Source organism: Anomaloglossus baeobatrachus, chromosome 3 (genome assembly GCF_048569485.1).
Source record: "Anomaloglossus baeobatrachus isolate aAnoBae1 chromosome 3, aAnoBae1.hap1, whole genome shotgun sequence".
NCBI classification, from domain to species: domain Eukaryota; kingdom Metazoa; phylum Chordata; class Amphibia; order Anura; family Aromobatidae; genus Anomaloglossus; species Anomaloglossus baeobatrachus.
The window spans coordinates 323933803-323951946 of NC_134355.1; the positions used below are offsets into that span (position 1 = coordinate 323933803).

General features: G+C 38.5%; 1 protein-coding gene across 1 annotated transcript in view; it reads left to right on the forward strand.

Annotated features, from left to right (window-relative positions):
• The window catches only part of REV3L (REV3 like, DNA directed polymerase zeta catalytic subunit), a 326132-nt gene extending 308628 nt beyond the window's left edge, over positions 1-17504 (forward strand). The window contains exons 27-32 of the mRNA XM_075340044.1: positions 1983-2097; positions 3761-3898; positions 9206-9396; positions 9803-10049; positions 10788-11006; positions 16358-17504. Of these exons, the coding sequence (XP_075196159.1) occupies positions 1983-2097; positions 3761-3898; positions 9206-9396; positions 9803-10049; positions 10788-11006; positions 16358-16498 (1051 nt within the window). The 3' untranslated portion in view covers positions 16499-17504. The remainder of the gene's footprint in view (positions 1-1982; positions 2098-3760; positions 3899-9205; positions 9397-9802; positions 10050-10787; positions 11007-16357) is intronic.
• Positions 17505-18144: the final 640 nt, after the last annotated feature.

The following is an 18144-nucleotide window of genomic DNA, read 5'->3' on the forward strand; positions in this document are numbered from 1 at the left end:
TATATATACTGTATATGTGTGTGTGTATATATATATATATATATATATATATATATATATATATATATATATATATACTGTACATATATGCGTGTATATATATAATGTATATATAATATATTTAGCATTGTTATCAAAGTGGGTGTTGCCCTCAAGAAGATGGCCACATAAAAGTTAATGATAACGCCCATATGGGTAACAAGATTAGATTTATGTAGAGGAACAGGATGCACTTAAGGCCGCTTTATACGCTGCGATCTCGCTAGCAAGATCGCTATCGTGCGTACCCGCCCTCATCGGTTGTGCATCGCGGGCAAATCGCTGCCCGTGGCGCTGAACATCGCTAGGTCCCGTCACACTACTTACCTGCCTAGTGATGTCGCTGTGACCGGCGAACCGCCTCCTTTCTAAGGGGGCAGTTCGTTTGGCGTCACAGCGACGTCACTAAGCGGCCTCCCAATAAAAGCGGAGGGGCGGAGATGAGCGGGACGTAACATTCCGCCCACCTCCTTCCTCATTTCCGGCGGCCGCAGGTAAGGTGAGGTTCCTCGTTCCTGCGGTGTCACACATAGCGATGTGTGCTACCGCAGAAACGACGAACAACATCGTACCTGTAGCAGCAACGATATTTGGGAACTGGACAGCGTGTCAACGAGCAACGATAAGGTGAGTATTTATTTTTGCTCGTTAGCGGTCGCTCGTACGTGTCACACGCAACAACATCGATAACGAGCCGGATGTGCGTCACGAATTCCGTGACCCCCAACAACATCGCGTTAGCGATGTCGTTGCGTGCAAAGCGGCCTTTAGTGTTGAGCGAGTAGTTAACTATAAACTCGCTATGCTGTTAGCGAGCACTGTCCACTACTCGCATATTCGTTACCGGTAGCGGCCGCAATGTAAGTCAAGTAATACTCACTAAGTAGTGAGTAACCCAAAAGCCGTACTTTTCGTGCGAGTCGCGAATAGTACAGCTTTCAGGTTACTCACTACTTAGCGAGTATTTCCCACTGACTTACATTGTGCCCACTACTCGGTCTCGGTGAGAATATGTGAGTAGCGGACAGTACTCGCTAACAGTATAGCGAGTCAACTACTCGTTCAACACTAGATGCACTATCTCAAGAATGGAGAGGAGCAGATTCAAGAGGAAAAACATCAGATTTAGGAAAACGGCAGTATTCAGGGCAGGAAAAAAATGGTATTTTTGGCAAGTTCGTCTTTTAAGTTCTTCTCTTCTTCTTTTTTTTTTTTTTTTTTTTTTTTATTTTGAGGTATTGGATGTAAACAGGAAAGATCTGAGTGTGCATGTCCAAAGATGAGTGAATGATAAAAAAAAAACAAAACAATGATCATTAATTCTTTAGAAGGGAGGAGAATTGAAGCAGAAAATATTACTCAAGACACCCAATGATTTTATAGAAGTCATAATTGCATAGCCCGCTCCTTTATCTCAGTAAACATTGTGTCAGAAAATATTAAAATGAACTTGCAAATATAGTGCTAACCTACTGGTAAATGTAATTTAAATCATATCCGGCTGGTTCACTGGAGCAGCGGCTACAGTGAAAAAATGTAGACATATTCTCCCTGTGGCCACTCCAGCCATCGGGGTAATGCAGGGAACTGTAATTATCACTGCTCAGTATACAGTGAGCTCAGCTGTTATCAATCCTCCCCCCCTCCTGCACGCACCGTGTTCTGCACACACACTGCAGAACAAGCTGTAAATCAATGTGTCAAGGAGGGATTACAGCCACCTTCATTTTCTCCCTGTAGCTGCGCTTACAATAAGCAGCCTAACATGATTTGAATGCTATATGCCTGCTGATTATCACTATATCTACAATTAAATAATGTTTCTGCAGGTGATTGGTTCCCTGATGCACTATGAAGACCATATTCTCTCAGATTGTAACTGGACTAATGCTGCATAATAACAATCTACATCATTATGTATATCTTATTTTTATATCTTGTAGTATGTTTGTATTGCTGAAAGGGGCAACTAAGGAACAGTCCTTTAAAATAGGCCAAGAAATTGCTGAAGCGGTTACTGCCACAAACCCAAAGCCAGTGAAACTGAAGTTTGAGAAGGTAATTGTAATGCGAAAATAAAAATGCATTCTTTACAATCAATAGGTTGTACAGGAGGCTCTCAATGGAATGTTTAATTATGTACTGGTTGCGTTCCATCTTTCAAATAGTTGCCACAAATGGACGTGCAGGTAATTGCACAGGCTTAGGAGCTGTGCCTGACACGATCACTGCAGGAGCTCAGCTAAATGGACAGCTAAGCATTTTCAGCAACAGCCAGGACTGGTACTAGTACCATCCCTTGCTGTTAAACTGCCTAGAGATGCTGCAGGTTACAGGTTGTGGCAGCGAGCTCCGTCTCTCACCCCATCTTCTTCCATCTGCAATGTGATTGTGGGGTGCCAGTGGTTGTCATGACAAGCTGATGTCAAAGAATAACCTCCATGTCTGAAAAGTACATAAGTATTGCAGGATATTATACCAGCTATCAGATATGTCTGTGTTCAAGTCCCATAAAGGGAATAAGAAAAAAAACATTAAAATTTGTCAAAATATAAAAAAAACCCCACAAAATATAAAATAAAAAAACATAACTGTTTTGCTAATAAAATCGCATTTTTAATATGAAAATATAAAGTGTAATTATATGGTATCATCGCATCCAGAACGAGCTATAGAACTGTCACATTATTTAAAGCACCATTTCAGCATTTGTTTTTCACCAGTGGAGTGGTGCTTCTAATCTAAGTCACCTGCACCAGTCTTATACTTTCCCTCCAGCATTTTCACCTTTTATCAGTGCTGCTCTGGTCCCGCGGCGCCATCTTGTGCCTGTAACGTCTCTCTAGCCAGAAGTCATAAGTTACATCATAAGTTCTATGCATTTCTATGAGACCCAGAACTAGGCTCTCCATAGATTTGTATTGAGTTGTGACCTCAGGCACACTCCATGAAACACTAGAAAGATTCAGCAGGTCACAAACTGCCTCAGACCACCCGGAGCATTGCCAATAAAAGGTGAAAAAGCCGGATGATGAAAATAAGATCATGGTCAGGGACCTTTGATGAAAAACACCACTCCAGTGGTGGAAAAAATGTTGGAGTAGTGCTTTAACACCTACCAAAAGTAATATGTAAGTACAACTGTTTTATTTGACGCTTGCTATTGTTTTTTCCTTTCTGCCAACTAAAAAGTCTGAATAGAAGTGATCAAAAAAAATGCTGTGCCCCAAAATGGTAACAATAAAAACCTTATACTTATCCCATACAACAGCACAGTTGGCAAAACAAATAGGAGAATTATAGCCCCTAAAATAGGATCTTTTTTTTTTTTTTACATGTTTTAGTTCTTTTGCAAAATAAACATTGTTTTTATTCTGGGGGTTTTTTTTATACCAAAAATGCAATTTTTGTGTCGCCACATTGAGAAAACCATGACTTTCTTATCTTCCTGAAGAGTTCTTGGTTGCTTTTTTTTTTTTTTGCAGGATGGGCTGAAGTTGTTATTGATACTGCTTTGGGTTATATAGAACTTACTGACTAATTTATAAAAAAAAAAAAAAAAATAGTTCTGGCATAACGTAAACCTCTGGCATATTATAGCCCAAAGAACAATTGCCATATTTAATTAGCACAAGTGGATAGGATCAGTGTCATCTAATACTGACTTTATTGCTACCTCAATCTTACCACTACCTACATATCACACTTATCCATCTTACAGGTTTATCTTCCCTGTGTTTTGCAAACCAAGAAGAGATATGTGGGCTACATGTATGAAACCCTTGACCAAAAAGATCCAGTTTTTGATGCAAAAGGCATAGAGACTGTGAGAAGAGATGCCTGTCCCGCTGTTGGTAAGGTAAGGAGACAAAAACAATACATATTTTAAAGGAGGTCTTTTTAAGCGTTCTCCCAAGTAGCCATTTGCAACGACTCACCCCACCACAGCCATTCTCAGATAGTCCTAAACTACGGGTGCATCTATACTGGACAATTTACAAGCATTCCTCGCAAAACTGTCCTATGTAAACAGCATATGCTGTCAAGAACAGTGACACTCTGTTCACAGATCTATTACCAATCATTCTGAGCACATGGGTAGCGCGGTCGGCCTGTCTAAACAAAGAAGTAAGAACTGCAGTTAGCAAACAACAGCCGAACAGTGGACATTTAATACTTCAAGTTGGCTAATGTAAATGCATAATTAGCATCTACTCTTATTCCAAAAAGAGATTTAGTTCTAAGATTTTAATTCTTATACTTCCTAATTTAGTGTTATAAAGCTGAAAAGTAATTTTATGCCATCTCTTTTCTTTCTAAACTAATTTTCTTGTCATTTCATTAACGTTTGAGGGACATATAGTTGTAGGTAATGAGACTGTTGTGCCGACCATCTTCGCAGTGTTCCATAGTATATTAAATGCCCCAAAAATGTATCCCAAAAATGATGTTATACATTTCTCCTGACTGACAGCTTACAACATAGCAAAGGGATCTCATTGTTGAAAGTTTGTTATGAACCATGGCTTTTGCTGAAAAAAATGCAACTAAAACAATGTCCGGAAAATAATTTTAGAAGAGCTAAAATTTATGTGGGGTTAATCAGATTCACTTTGAATGATGGCAGCAGCATACGGACTGCCATTTAACCTCTTCACGACATTTGACTTAAGTTTACCTTGTGGGATCAATATCATCTGAGAAAAAATTGCCATGAAGAACAATATATCAGGAAAACTCCTATGCTGAATATATCCAAAAAACTAAACATGTGGCGTCAAAATCCATAATTAATATATAAAAATATTTTTTATTAAATTACATAGAGAATAAAAATGCCAATAACCATAGTAAGGTCAGGGTATATTAAAAAATCAACAATGGATATAAAGATAGATATAGATATAATATAATGTATATTATATTTGTGTGTATATATAATGTGTATATATTATATTTATATTTATTGCACACTGCCAGATACTGTATGACTAGCACTAAAAAACCTGTTATGATGTCAGAACAATTACTGACTACATCAATACCAGGGGAAAAAAATTCTGAGCTGGTGTGTAATAACTGTAAGAGGAATGATTAATATATAAAATGCAGATATAGCACACTACACAAGAGAATGTAACTGGCCCTTTAAAACACCAGTCACTCACTTAGTATGTTGATAGTAAATAAATATATTAAACTCTAGTTTAGCACATAGGTGGTGATGTGTACGCAGTTCACACTGTGTGTATAGGGACCTGGCTGGATGCAGAGTTCCTGTGTACAATCTATATGAGAGGTGCAAAACCAAAAGATTGCATAAGATCTAAAATGTAGCAAACCTAAACAACCAGTGGGCTACCAAAGAGATCCTGCTTACCCATGTTGCCTTGGACAGGGATAGAAGGAACCATCGGCCCCGAAGCAAGTTTCACGTTTGGCTTCACAAGGTCCGTCATCTATTTACGGAAATATTGTGGGATTCCAGGTTGTTTGTACCACAAAAAAAAAAAAATCTGTGCTCTCAAATACAAAGGCCTCCCTTTTGAGCACCACAATGGGTCTAAACCACAGTTAACATCCACATTTGGCATTATCGTAGTGAGGAAGCTTGCCTAATTTATGGGCTGTGTGTGTCTCCAAATGCACAAGCTGGGCACAATGTATTGGGCAATACAATTGTATAATATGCAATTTTTTATTCTGCAACATTTACTGCGTTTGACTCCATGGATGTTTTTCAGAGACTAAATTGTCACTACATCCGTACATGAACTCCCAGAAGGGTGCAATTTCCGTAATAAGGTCACTTGAGTGGGTTTCTGCTGTTCTGGCATTTAGGGGCTCTGCAAATGGAGCCTGCCAACTATTCTAGGAAAATCTATGCTCTAAAAGTCAAATAGCGCTCCTTCCCTCCCAAGCCCTGTCTTGTGGCCAAACAGTACTGTACAGTCACATGTGGGATTTAACCACGTTCATGAGAACCCATTATGGGGCCTTTTTTTACCTTTATTCCCCTTGTGAAATGTGGAAATCTGGGGTTAATACAACATTTAAGTGGTAATAGTATAACATTTTGTGACACACCTGTGGTGTCCATACGTACGCTGCACTCCTAGATGAATTCATTGAGGGCTGCAGTATGTAAAATAGGGTAACTTGTGGGGGTTTCTGATGTTCTGGCACCTCAGTAGCTCTGCCAATGTGACATGACACCCACAGACCATTCCAGCAAAGTCTGAAGTCCAATATGGCGCGCCTTCCCTTCTGAGTTTTGCACTGCATCTAAAAAGTAGTTTTCAACCACATATAGTGTATTGGAGAACTCAGGAGAAATTGTGTAAGAAATTATATAGTGCACTTTCTCCTACTACCTTTTTTGAAAAGTAAAACTTTTGGGCCAAAGCAACATTTAAGTCTAATTTTATAAAATTCTGTGAATCACCTGAGCGTTAAAATTGCTGACTACACTCCCAAAATAAATTCCTTGAGCGGTGTAGTTTCCAGAATGGGTTCACATGTAGAGGGTTTCTGCTGCTTTGGCATGTCTGGATCTTCAATCTATTCCAGCCAAAATGGAGCTCCAAAATTTAAATGGCGTTCCTTCCCTCCCGAGCTCTGCCGTTTACCCAAACAGTAGTTTTCCTTTTCACATGGTGTATCAGAGTACTCAGGAGAAATTACACCCCAAATTGCATGGTCAGTTTCTCCTGTTACCTCTGTGAAAATGCAAAATTTGGGTCTAAAACAACATATGATTTTTTTTATTTTTTTTCACACGGTTCTACATTAGGAAATTCTGTTAAGCACCTATGGGTTCAAGGTGCTCACCACACATCTAAATACATTTCTTAAAGGGGTTATCCGGCTTATTTTGCCTTTTTCTTGTCATTACACTATTGGTCTACATTGGGGCAGGTAAGTAGATAGTGACTACTTACCTGCCCTGCTTTCGGCCCCTCTCCCCCGGCTCAAAGCGGTCATGTGACCGCTCCTGCCGTGATTTTGCTGCTTCCTGTGATGTCGCGACAAGTGCAGGAGCTTATGCTCGCCTTGTAGAAGGGCATCACATGAGACATCATATAGCCACCCTGCTGGGCAGGTACCGTGTGCGGTGTCCCCGCCCCCCTTCCTTGTACCCTCCCACACATCCCATAGTGCAGGGGTCTTGCTGCATGCAGCCCCCGATGCAGCTTACAGCGAGCAGGCCCGTGGCCCCCTTGCTGAACGCTGCCTGTGCAGGGACCCGTGCAGTCAGCGCTGTATATCAGATGAGTGATTCACTGGGGCTACGCAGATGGGAGCGCTGTATGATGAGCCGCCGGCCAATCAAAGGCCAGCAGCAGATCACTGGAGAAGCTGCATAGAGAGTGCGTCTGGAAATCAGTCCTCTGCTATAAAACGCTGACTGCACAGCCCCCTGCACCAGCAACTATCAGCAAGGCTGGAGCTGCAGCCACAAGAGGCAGGACACAGGGCACCGAGGGAACCAGGACAGGTGAGAAGGATTTGTTTGTTGTTTTTTTTTGTGTGTGTAAAGAATGGCAGACTAGGGGGCAATTCTGCAGGACAGAGCATTGCTACAAGAAGAGGAGTAGGAAAGGGCCATTACTACCAGATGGGTAAAAGGAAAGGGGACATTACTATATTATGGGGTCAGGGATGGGCACATTACTATAGTATGGGGACAGGGATGGGCACATTACTACATTATTTGTGCAGTGGATGTGAGGTGATTGTGCTGCACAGATTAGAGAAGCAGGATCACTGCTCTATACTACAAATGATTGAATATACAAAACAGTGCTATTTCATCTGTGCAGCACAATCACCTCACATTCACTGCACATATAGTGTAGTAATGCACCCATCTTTGCTGGAGTGATGAGAGGTCAGTGCTGGGGCAGAATACTGACAGCCAATGAATGCAGAGGGATGGTCTGGACATTGAAGCCGGGCAGTGCCAGCTCTGACTGTTAGGTTGGAACAGGAAGATGTCATGTTTGGTTGAGTTACATGTAAACAAAGAGCTGCAGGGAATAAAGGGATAATTCAAAAGGAACAAATGTTAGAAAACAAAAAAAAAATAACGTAGGGATGTTTTATATGACAAAACAGCACAGATTGGCTTACAAAAATTTTGGGAGTTTGTCGGACAACTCCTTTAAGGGATATAGCTTCGAAAATGTGGTTTCTTGTGAGGGTTTTCCACTGTATAGGCACATCAGGGGCTCTGCATACGTGACGTGGCGTCCACTACCGATTTCAGACAACTTTTTGTTCCAAAAGTCAAATTGTGTTCCTTCCCTTCCAAGCCCTGCCGTGCACACAAAGAGTAGTTTTCCACCACGTATGAGGTATCTGTGTACTTGGGAGAAATTACACAACAATTTGTATGGTGCATTTTCTCTTGTTACCCTTGTGAAAATGCAAAATTTGGAGCTAAAGTAATATTTTGGGGGGGCCGTGGGAAAGTTAAATTTTATATTTTTTCCTTCCACATTGCCTTTGTTCCTGTGAAGCTCCTAAAGGGTTAATAAACTTCTTGGGTGTGGTTTTTGAGCAGTGTGAGGGGTGCAGTTTGTAGAATGGTGCCACGTTTGGGTATTTTCTGTCACATAGTCCTCTCAAAGTCACTTCAAATGTGATGTAAATTTTGTTGGAAAAAGGAGAAATTGTTGATGAACTTTGGACCCCTCTAACTTCCTAAGAAAATAAAAATTTTGTTTTAAAAATGCTGCTGATGTAAACAATGTTATTTTTTAATGATTTTGTGTAACATAAGTCCCTGGTTTAAGGGCATAAAAATTCAGTTTGAAAATTGCTAAATTTTCACCAAATTTCCGATATTTTGAAAAATAAACTATTAAAAAAAATATATTCTAAATTTATGAAACCACATTATTTTAGTTTTGTTATTTTTATTTCCCACATTAAAATGATTTGTTTGTTTCTCAATGGATTTGTACAGATTGTGGGTGACCATAAAAATGAAATGTTCTGAAATGATTCATGATATGATTTTTTTTTTCCTTCACATGCCAAACACCTGGCATTTTAGTGAGAGTGTGTAGTCTTGATATCCACTGTACCGTAAGTGTTCTCTCCTTTGCGCGGTGGCTGCTTTTCGAATGTTACGTTGTTTTTGTCTTCTACTTATTTCTAGATACTGGAGCGTTCTATTAAGCTGCTGTTTGAAACAAGAGATATAAGTCAAATAAAGCAGTATGTCCAGAGGCAATGTATGAAGCTCTTGGAGGGGAAGGCCAGCATGCAAGATCTTATCTTTGCCAAGGAATACAGAGGGAGCTTTGCTTACAAGCCAGGAGCTTGTGTGCCGGCTCTTGAACTGACCAGGTGAGTTATCGTAGAAGAGCAATATGGTTATAGACCGGGGTATCTCTTCTCGCATATGTTGGGGTTTTTTTTTGTCTGTTTCAGAAAGATTTTATTTTGCGTTGGTAACCGTTTAATAATGAGTGAGCAATCAGTGGAGAGAGAGAGACAATAAGTGGAGTGAAATGCCACTTTACTTGTACTGTTTATTCATATTAAAAATATGTAGATACTGTAGTTAAGATTTCTGTGCCTATTAAAGGCATTGAGATTGACATAAATGATACCTGATTTAGAAAGCACAAGATATTTCCTTTTACATTTCCTACATATGTTAGTTGTGTTGTAGAGCAGGTAACCTAGAGGAAAGCTTTTTGTCCTGAAACATGGAGAACTTGATCTTGACTGTAACTGTTCTTATTTACAGGAAAATGGTAGCATATGACCGTCGCTCTGAACCTCGTGTCGGAGAAAGAGTGCCATATGTGATAGTGTATGGTACACCTGGAGTACCCCTTATTCAGCTTGTAAGACGGCCTATTGATGTCCTCCAAGATCAAAATTTGAGACTAAATGCAACATACTACATCACTAAGCAAATTCTACCACCACTAAACAGAGTCTTTTCTCTCATTGGAGTGGATGTATTCAACTGGTACGATGAATTACCAAGGGTAAGTGAACTGTATTTTATATGGGCCAATATTACAGTTTTTAAATATGTTCAGCTTGTATCATTAAAGAAAAGCCTTGTAGAGGGGACGATAAGCTTGAGAGGAGCCTTAGGGAACTGTTCAGTACTATATCCAAATGTAATATAGCACAAGAAATTCACTAACAAATATATTTTCGCTGACTGTATATCCTTTCATTGTTGCCAAATGATTTTTGATTTCTAATTTAGTATGTTGCCTGGGAAGGCATCTTTCCTCATAAATTCAGTCTGTAGACACACTAAATATCTCCATTTAAAGGGGCTGTCCAGGCTGTACGGTTTTTGATGGCCTATCCACATGATAAATCATCAATAGCTGGGATCAGTGGGGTTTGACACCTGGTGCTTCACTAATTAGTTGCAATTTCTTCCGGCACCAGCCTGGTGTAAGTACAACGGAGCTGCTGAGCACAGCTCTAAAGTGTAGCAGTCGCTGATGGATATTCCCAGCTACCACACCACAGCTTTTATCCAAAAGAATACAAGTTAATCTGCAGTGGCCGGCAGCAGCCAGTACAGTTCTGACCACCTTTGGTCAAAACGTTTATGTCCGGCAGGAGCAAAAAGTAATGTGGTGATACCAAATGTCAGACCTCCACTGATCTGCTATTACTGTCCTGCTGTGTAGATAAGTTATCAATACTGCTTGCCTGTTGAGCCTCTTCAACAGAAAACTGCATTTTGTTTCCTCTATCAGATCCAGAAGGCATACTCCGCATACTCTACAATGAGAAATGAGCTGGATGCAAGGAAAGGCACAATCTCTCAATATTTTACAACCTTGCATTGTCCTATATGTGATGAACTGACACAGCATGGCATCTGTAGTAAATGTCGGAGTCAACCACAGCATGTATTAGTGATTCTCAATCAAGAAATTCGGGAATTAGAGCACAGACAAGACCATTTAGTCAAGGTAAATATATCATACGTATGTATTGTTTGCAATGTATGAATGCAAAGCTCTGTTACTTCTTGTAGTCCAGTTTTATGTCCATATGGCAGTTCAGTCAGTTTCTCTACTGAACAAATACGGTATCTTGTTGCAGCATAATCCTGACTGCTATGACCTGCTACACATAACACAAAATTATCAACATGAACGGTTTGATTTCATGCTATCAGGCAGTAGGATAGGCCTTTATTAAAGGCTTAATATTTCCAGACACTTGTATTTCCAGACACTTGTGAGGTGTCAAAGTGATACTTCAGAAGTTTTGATCTGGATGACCAGACCATCACCGATTACTAAAACGACAGGTAATCGATACCCAGATAAGCACCGTGCCCGTGTTTTTTTTTTTGTTTGTTTTTTTGTTCAGATCGCCTCGCGCAATGTTCTCAATCATATAAAGTACTTGGACTTTCTGTGTATCAGTATACCGCATAAGTTGAACAGAAATGAAGGGTCACAATGTCTGGATCTCTGCACTTAGGCTTTCTCCCCCCATCAATATTTGAAATATCAGGAGTTCTAAAATTATAGACTCCCTTTAAAGAGTAGTGAACAAGAAAGCTGTGGACAAACAAGTGCCAATAGGGTCTTACCCGACAAAATGTAGGGAGGGGAGGGGGGAGTAATACTACTCACCAGATGTGGTTGTGAAAGTCACAACCACTATATCAGCATGAATAATCGATCCACGGCTGCAGCCACCCAATGGCAGATAACAGAAGACAATAGAAGTAGGTGTTTGATGCCGCGCCAAAAGATCACTAGTTCAGATATTCAGACCAATGTCACTTTATTTTCATCCAGGTCTACGCGTTTCAGGAGCACCTGCTCCCTTCCTCAGGACCGTCAGTATACAAATAACATTAAATCACTAATTTAATGTTATTTGTATACTGACGGTCCTGAGGAAGGGAGCAGGTGCTCCTGAAACGCGTAGACCTGGATGAAAATAAAGTGACATTGGTCTGAATATCTGAACTAGTGATCTTTTGGCGCGGCATCAAACACCTACTTCTATTGTCTTCTGTTTAAAGAGTAGTGCATAGTCTCTGGTGTGTGGATTTTTAAAGTCAGTGATGCTTCGAAAATATAAAACCTCTGACCCCTCCCACTGCAGATTCTCAATGTAGGCCGATATGATGCTACTTCAGCCTGTGTCCGCCGACTCTTGCTTGTGATAGCTGTCCTAATGTAAGCTTTTACAAACAGGAAACATGAGACAGAGGCTGAAGTTGCATCTTAGATAAATATACTATGCACACAGATGATAGCAAAAAATAGAGGTTCGTGGTGTGACCCTCTAAATAAAAGGAGCTAAACCAACTATAAAATTAAATAATTTTTATTGAAATACATTACTTTCTTTTTTTTTTAAAAAAACTTTTTTAATGTTACAGAAAAATGACAAAATGAGGGACCGTACAGCAATTCAATAGAGGGACTCAAGGTAAGTACGGTATATAATATTATAAACAAAGTTTCCAAAAACACTTATAAAATGCAGAAGTTCTAACAGTAATACCTTTAACCCCTTAATGACCGCGGGCAGTAATATTACGTCCTTGCGGTCAGCGTTAATCCCCACCTGCTGCTGCAGGCGGCGATCCGCGCAAATGTCAGCTGATTTGTACAGCTAACATGTGCCTGGCAGGTACGAGTGGAATTGCTATCCACCCGTACCTGTTAACCCCTTAAATTTTATATTGACCATCAAACACCTTTCTCTTTGTGTCTGTATGCTCCATGGAGTGGTCCCATGTATAGCTGGTAGTGGTGGAGACTGTTCACACCTGGTTTTATATTCAATATGCACCTTTGGTAATTTTTTTTCCCTTTAAATGGCACTGTCAAGATGTGACAGCACCATATTAACGGTGATCGCAGTAGAAGTTTACTCACCGCCAGATACCGGAAGTCATGTGACGTGATCACATGGATTCGGTGGTTGTCATGACTCAGGTCCTTTAACCAGCAGCCGAGTACTGCAGGTTATAAGAGATGGTCATTTCTCCTGGTCTGAGCGGTGCTGCTCTGATCAGGAGAAATGAATGAGCGATCAGACTGCTGATCCTTATAGTCCCCGAGGGGTACTAGTCAAAATTTAAAAAAAAAAAAAAGTAAAAAAAAAATTTGAAAAATTAAAAAAAAAAACTAAAAGTTCAAATCACACACCTCCCCTTTTCGCCCCATTGGAAATGAAAGGGTTAAAATATACACACATTTGGTATCATCGCGTTCAGAAATGCCCAATCTATCAAAGTGTAAAATCAATTAATCTGATCGGTAAATGGTGTAGTGGGAAAAAAAATTCCAAACACCAAAACTACGTTTTTTTCGTCGCCACATTTTGTACAAAATGCAATAACAGGCGATAAAAACGTAGCATCTGCGCAAAAATGGTACCGTTAAAACCGTAAGCTCGAGATGCAAAAAATAAGCAGTCACTGAGCTACAGATCCCAAAAATGAGAACGCTACGGGTCGCGGAAAATGGCACAAAACGTACACCACTTTTTCTTCGGACAAACGTCTGATTTTTTATTTTTGATTTTTTTTTAACCCCTTAGAGAAAAGTAAACATATTCATGTTTGGTATCTACGAACTCGCAGCGACCTCAGGAATCACTCCAATACATCAGTTTTACTATATAGTTAACCCAGTCGATAAAATATCTCAAAAACTATAGTGCAATTTTTCCGCATTTGGAATTATTTTGCAGTTTTCCAGTACTCTTTATGGTAAAACTCATGGTTTCATTTAAAAGTGCAACTCGTCCCGCAAAAATCAAGTCCTCATATGACCAGATTCACTGAAAAATAAAAAAGTTACGTCTCTTGGAAGAATGGGGAGAAAAAAAACGGAAAGTGCAAAATCGGCTGGTTGTTAATGGGGTTAAAAGTGTAAAGGAAAAAAATGTATGAAAAGTCATATAAGATAAAGTGCCAAGAACTACGTATCAAAGAATAAATACCTTTAAATAACCAATTCATATGAATATACATATTGCAATAATGTAGAACAAAGAGCGATAAAAAGCGATCAAACGCCCAATAATTTGAATATCAAAATATTTATTATTACATTTTTAATTGAAAGTGCATTAAGAGTTTACAAATCATTAGTGGGACTATACGACCTACATCTTTTAACATATAGTTGACCCTAACCGGAACCGCATAGTTGAAATACAGGACATACTGTATATATTAATGCTGCATATAGGCACAGTTCATACTTAGTCATTGGAATACAAAGCCACTATTTGGTATATGAGCTCTTTCAATGATGCTTACAATAAGCTCACCGTCTAACATATGATGACTTCCCTGACGAAAGACTCGGGAAGCCGAAACACGTGTTGGGTGTTTATACGCGGTGACCGCTGACTAATGCTGCAAAATCAATTAGGTAAATATTCCTTTAACCATGAGATGCTGAAAAGGTCTTTATTTAATTTAGTCTATGTTAGATGGTGAGCTTATTGTAAGCATCATTGAAAGAGCTCATATACCAAATAGTGGCTTTGTATTCTGATGGCGACCTCTAGTGGTTTGTGATGGTAATACATGTCAATTGGATCCTTTATATGCTAACTTTGGATCTATAGGATTCCATTGACTAAGTATGAACTGTGCCTATATGCAGCATTAATATATATGTCCTGTATTTCAACTATGCGGTTCCGGTTAATGTCAACTATATGTTACAAGATGTATGTTGTATAGTCCCACTAATGATTTGTAAACTCTTAATGCACTTTCAATTAAAAATTTAATAATTTGAATATCAAAATATTTATTATTGTTGGGCGTTTTATCGCTTTTTGCCTTTGTTCTACATTAGTTTTGCGATTTGCCCTTAATATATAGTCCAAATATGCTAATAATGCTCTTGATGATGGTTATTATATACAGTTGATGACATAATGCATAGATGGTCACTGTCTCATCTTTTTTCATATTGCAATAATGGTACATAAGATCAGTGCATGAAAGTGACTACTGCAGCAGTATTGCTGAAGGGGACTCGTTCATACAGTAACAGTGTAGGAACTCTGTTGTATTGAAAATATTGATGGTTATTTACAGAGTACGCAGTATAACAAGTTAGAAGCTATGTTAATACTGTCATATAATGAATGCCCTCTAGATAGCGCTAAAGTTCTGTAGGTACATAATATTTCTGAAATTTGTGCTTTGCTTATTGCAATTTACATATAGCACACATCTTCCAGGCAATTACCATGTCTGTAATAAGTAACTTAATTACAGGCTTCTGATGCTTAGAATGGCTGCCTATATGTAAATACATATATTCCATACATTTATTTTTTCCTTTACAGTTTTAATGTTCACTGTTAGAACTTCTGCATTTTATAAGTGTTTTTGGAAACTTTGTTTATAATATCCTATACTTACCTTGAGTACCTCTATAGAATTGCTGTACAGTCCCTCATTTTGACATTTTCATTTTCTGTGTCATTACTTTTTTTTATGTTAAACTTTTTATGTATAGCAAGAAAAAATGTTTACTTTTATACTTGGTTTAGCTCCTTTTAGTTAGAGGGTCACACCATGAACCTCCTTTTTTTTTTTTTTATTTTGCTATAACTAATCTTGGAGTTTTCAGTGTAGGGATTTTTTCCTTCTTTCACATGAAATGTATGACCAAAGGATTTAAGCATACAGATTGTCTAGATCAGCACTGTAAATCAGAGGAGTTTTAGAACGCTGACATTTACCATTGTATATAGACTATATCCCATTAGATCACTGTTTTTTGTTTTTTTTTACAGTATATAAATAATATGCTAAAGTTAGCCGAATGGGTTTCATAAGGACGTACAAAAGTGGTCAAATTTTGGAGGGGTGAGGGAGGTGTCTGATAGCTGCCACAACATGGCATCTTTAGTAAATCTAGTCAACTGTAGCACATAGTGGGGGGGATACATTAAACATACCAAATCTAAAAACAAATATGTGATGTCATCCTGCCATTTTCAGGAGACCATGTACTGAACTTGTAGGGAGATAGGATATCACATGACCCAGGGGCTAATAGTGGCAGGTTCAGAAGACCATGATTTAATTGAGCTGGGATAAAACAGGTGACACTACCAGAAATATTAAACCATATATATTCCATGGACATAAAGGCAGTGACAAATGTTCACTTGACCAGTTCTGTATCCCTCATACATATGTGCTTTTCATAACTTCTTTTTCTTATCTCCATTGAAATAAACAAAATGTGATGTGAAACTGTGCAAAGTGTCAGTATTGGAGTTCAACATATCAATGTTTCCATTCTAGTTATGCAAGAATTGCACAGGCTGCTGTGACCAACAGATCCAATGTGTTTCTCTCAACTGTCCAGTACTTTTCAAGCTCTCCCGAGTGAGCCGGGAACTTTCCAAGGCTCCTTATCTACGTCAGCTCCTTGAGCAGTTCTGAATTGCGTTTTAAGAGGTGACCGGTGCTATATCTCTGTGTTCTCACACTACAAACTATTGTGCATGGTGCTGTTTTGGATTGCATTGCTTTCATGATTTTTATGATTTGTTTAATATGACTATAATTCAAAGTAACACTCATCTCCATCAGTGCTGGGGGTTATCCTATGTATTGCTATCTTTCTACAATGTACAAAGTCTTTTTTCTTTTTATTTCAACTTTGTATCATACAGTTTTATATGCAGGTGATTGAACCCGCTAGAGGAATCATTGTGTAAATGCATTTCTTACTATAGGCTTTGGTTACTTCCACAGTACACTGCCTAGGAAGGAGCACTGATCTCCACTAGCAGAATGCACCTCTCCTGGTACATCAGTATCGGACCTTGGTTCAATTCTAGAGCACTCACGTTATTTCTAAGTTAAAGTGCAAAATATTTTGTAAATAGACCTTTTTTTACTTTTGAAACAACTGAGTAAAATAATGTGCAATGGGATTTTATACAGTTGGTCGGTGTGTGTCCTCCATGTTTTGCTCCACTCATAAGACATCATATTTTTTTTATTTTTAATCAGAATATGTAAATTGTATTTCTGTGTAGCACTTCAGACTTGTCATTTTCTTATAAAAGAAGAAAAAAGAAAAAAAAATCTATATTGCTGTCTTGCTTTAGCTGTAATGGGGCATTGTGAGGAACTGTGCAAAGACCTTTTTTGTTATAAAACTGTGGGACTGTTGCAATACTTAAAATTATAAGATTTATTCCATTTTGCTTGTTTTGTATAGACATTTCTATGATTTCTAAATATGCTTATAATATTTTCTTTCCTTATGTACAGTTAAATCTTATTTGCCATCATCCTGAACACAAGTGTATTTAGATTATTTGTATAACTGTATAAAAAAGGAATTATGTGGTCAGTGTATCGTTTTCTAAACTGGAAATCGTTTGAAAAGTTAAAATTAAAACAATATTAAAAACTAATAAAATATATAATATTGTGACTGTTTGGTTTTTGAATGACAAAAATGGCAGTTTTGAAAAAGTGTTGCAATCACTGGTCTCAAAGCCTTTCCGCTAATGGCATTTATATTCTGAGGCAATAAACATACAAAGTATAAAACAAAAGTGATGAAAATAAAAGCTTGCAATCTATTATATTTTTGCTAACTAATCTTTTATGTTGGATAGATTTCCTATGTTTTAATATGCCCACTTTCATGCAGTTGGTACACACACACGTAGACCATATAAATTTGGCATGCCCCTTCCTCCTTGTATCTGGGCAGAGAGATGCAGTGTCAGAAGGAGTGTTATCCTTATGAAGCAGTAACAATTAATAATGGTAAAGCCATCAAATGTATTATTACAAAAGTTTTCTAGGAATGTATTCTAGCCAAAAAAAACTTTTACATTTGCTGATTGTAAAGCTATTTTGACTGTCTTAGTGGTGGTTCTTCATTTATGGTGAAGTTTACACAATTATGGGAGAATTAGGAAAGCTAGTACAGATAAATGGGTGCAGTTTTTATGAACTAAATGGTTGCAGACAACTTTTCCCTTTTCTATATTTGTTAAAAGGGTTGTCTTGGACCTAACAATTGATGACCTGTCATCAATATGAGATTGGGAAGGGCCTATCTT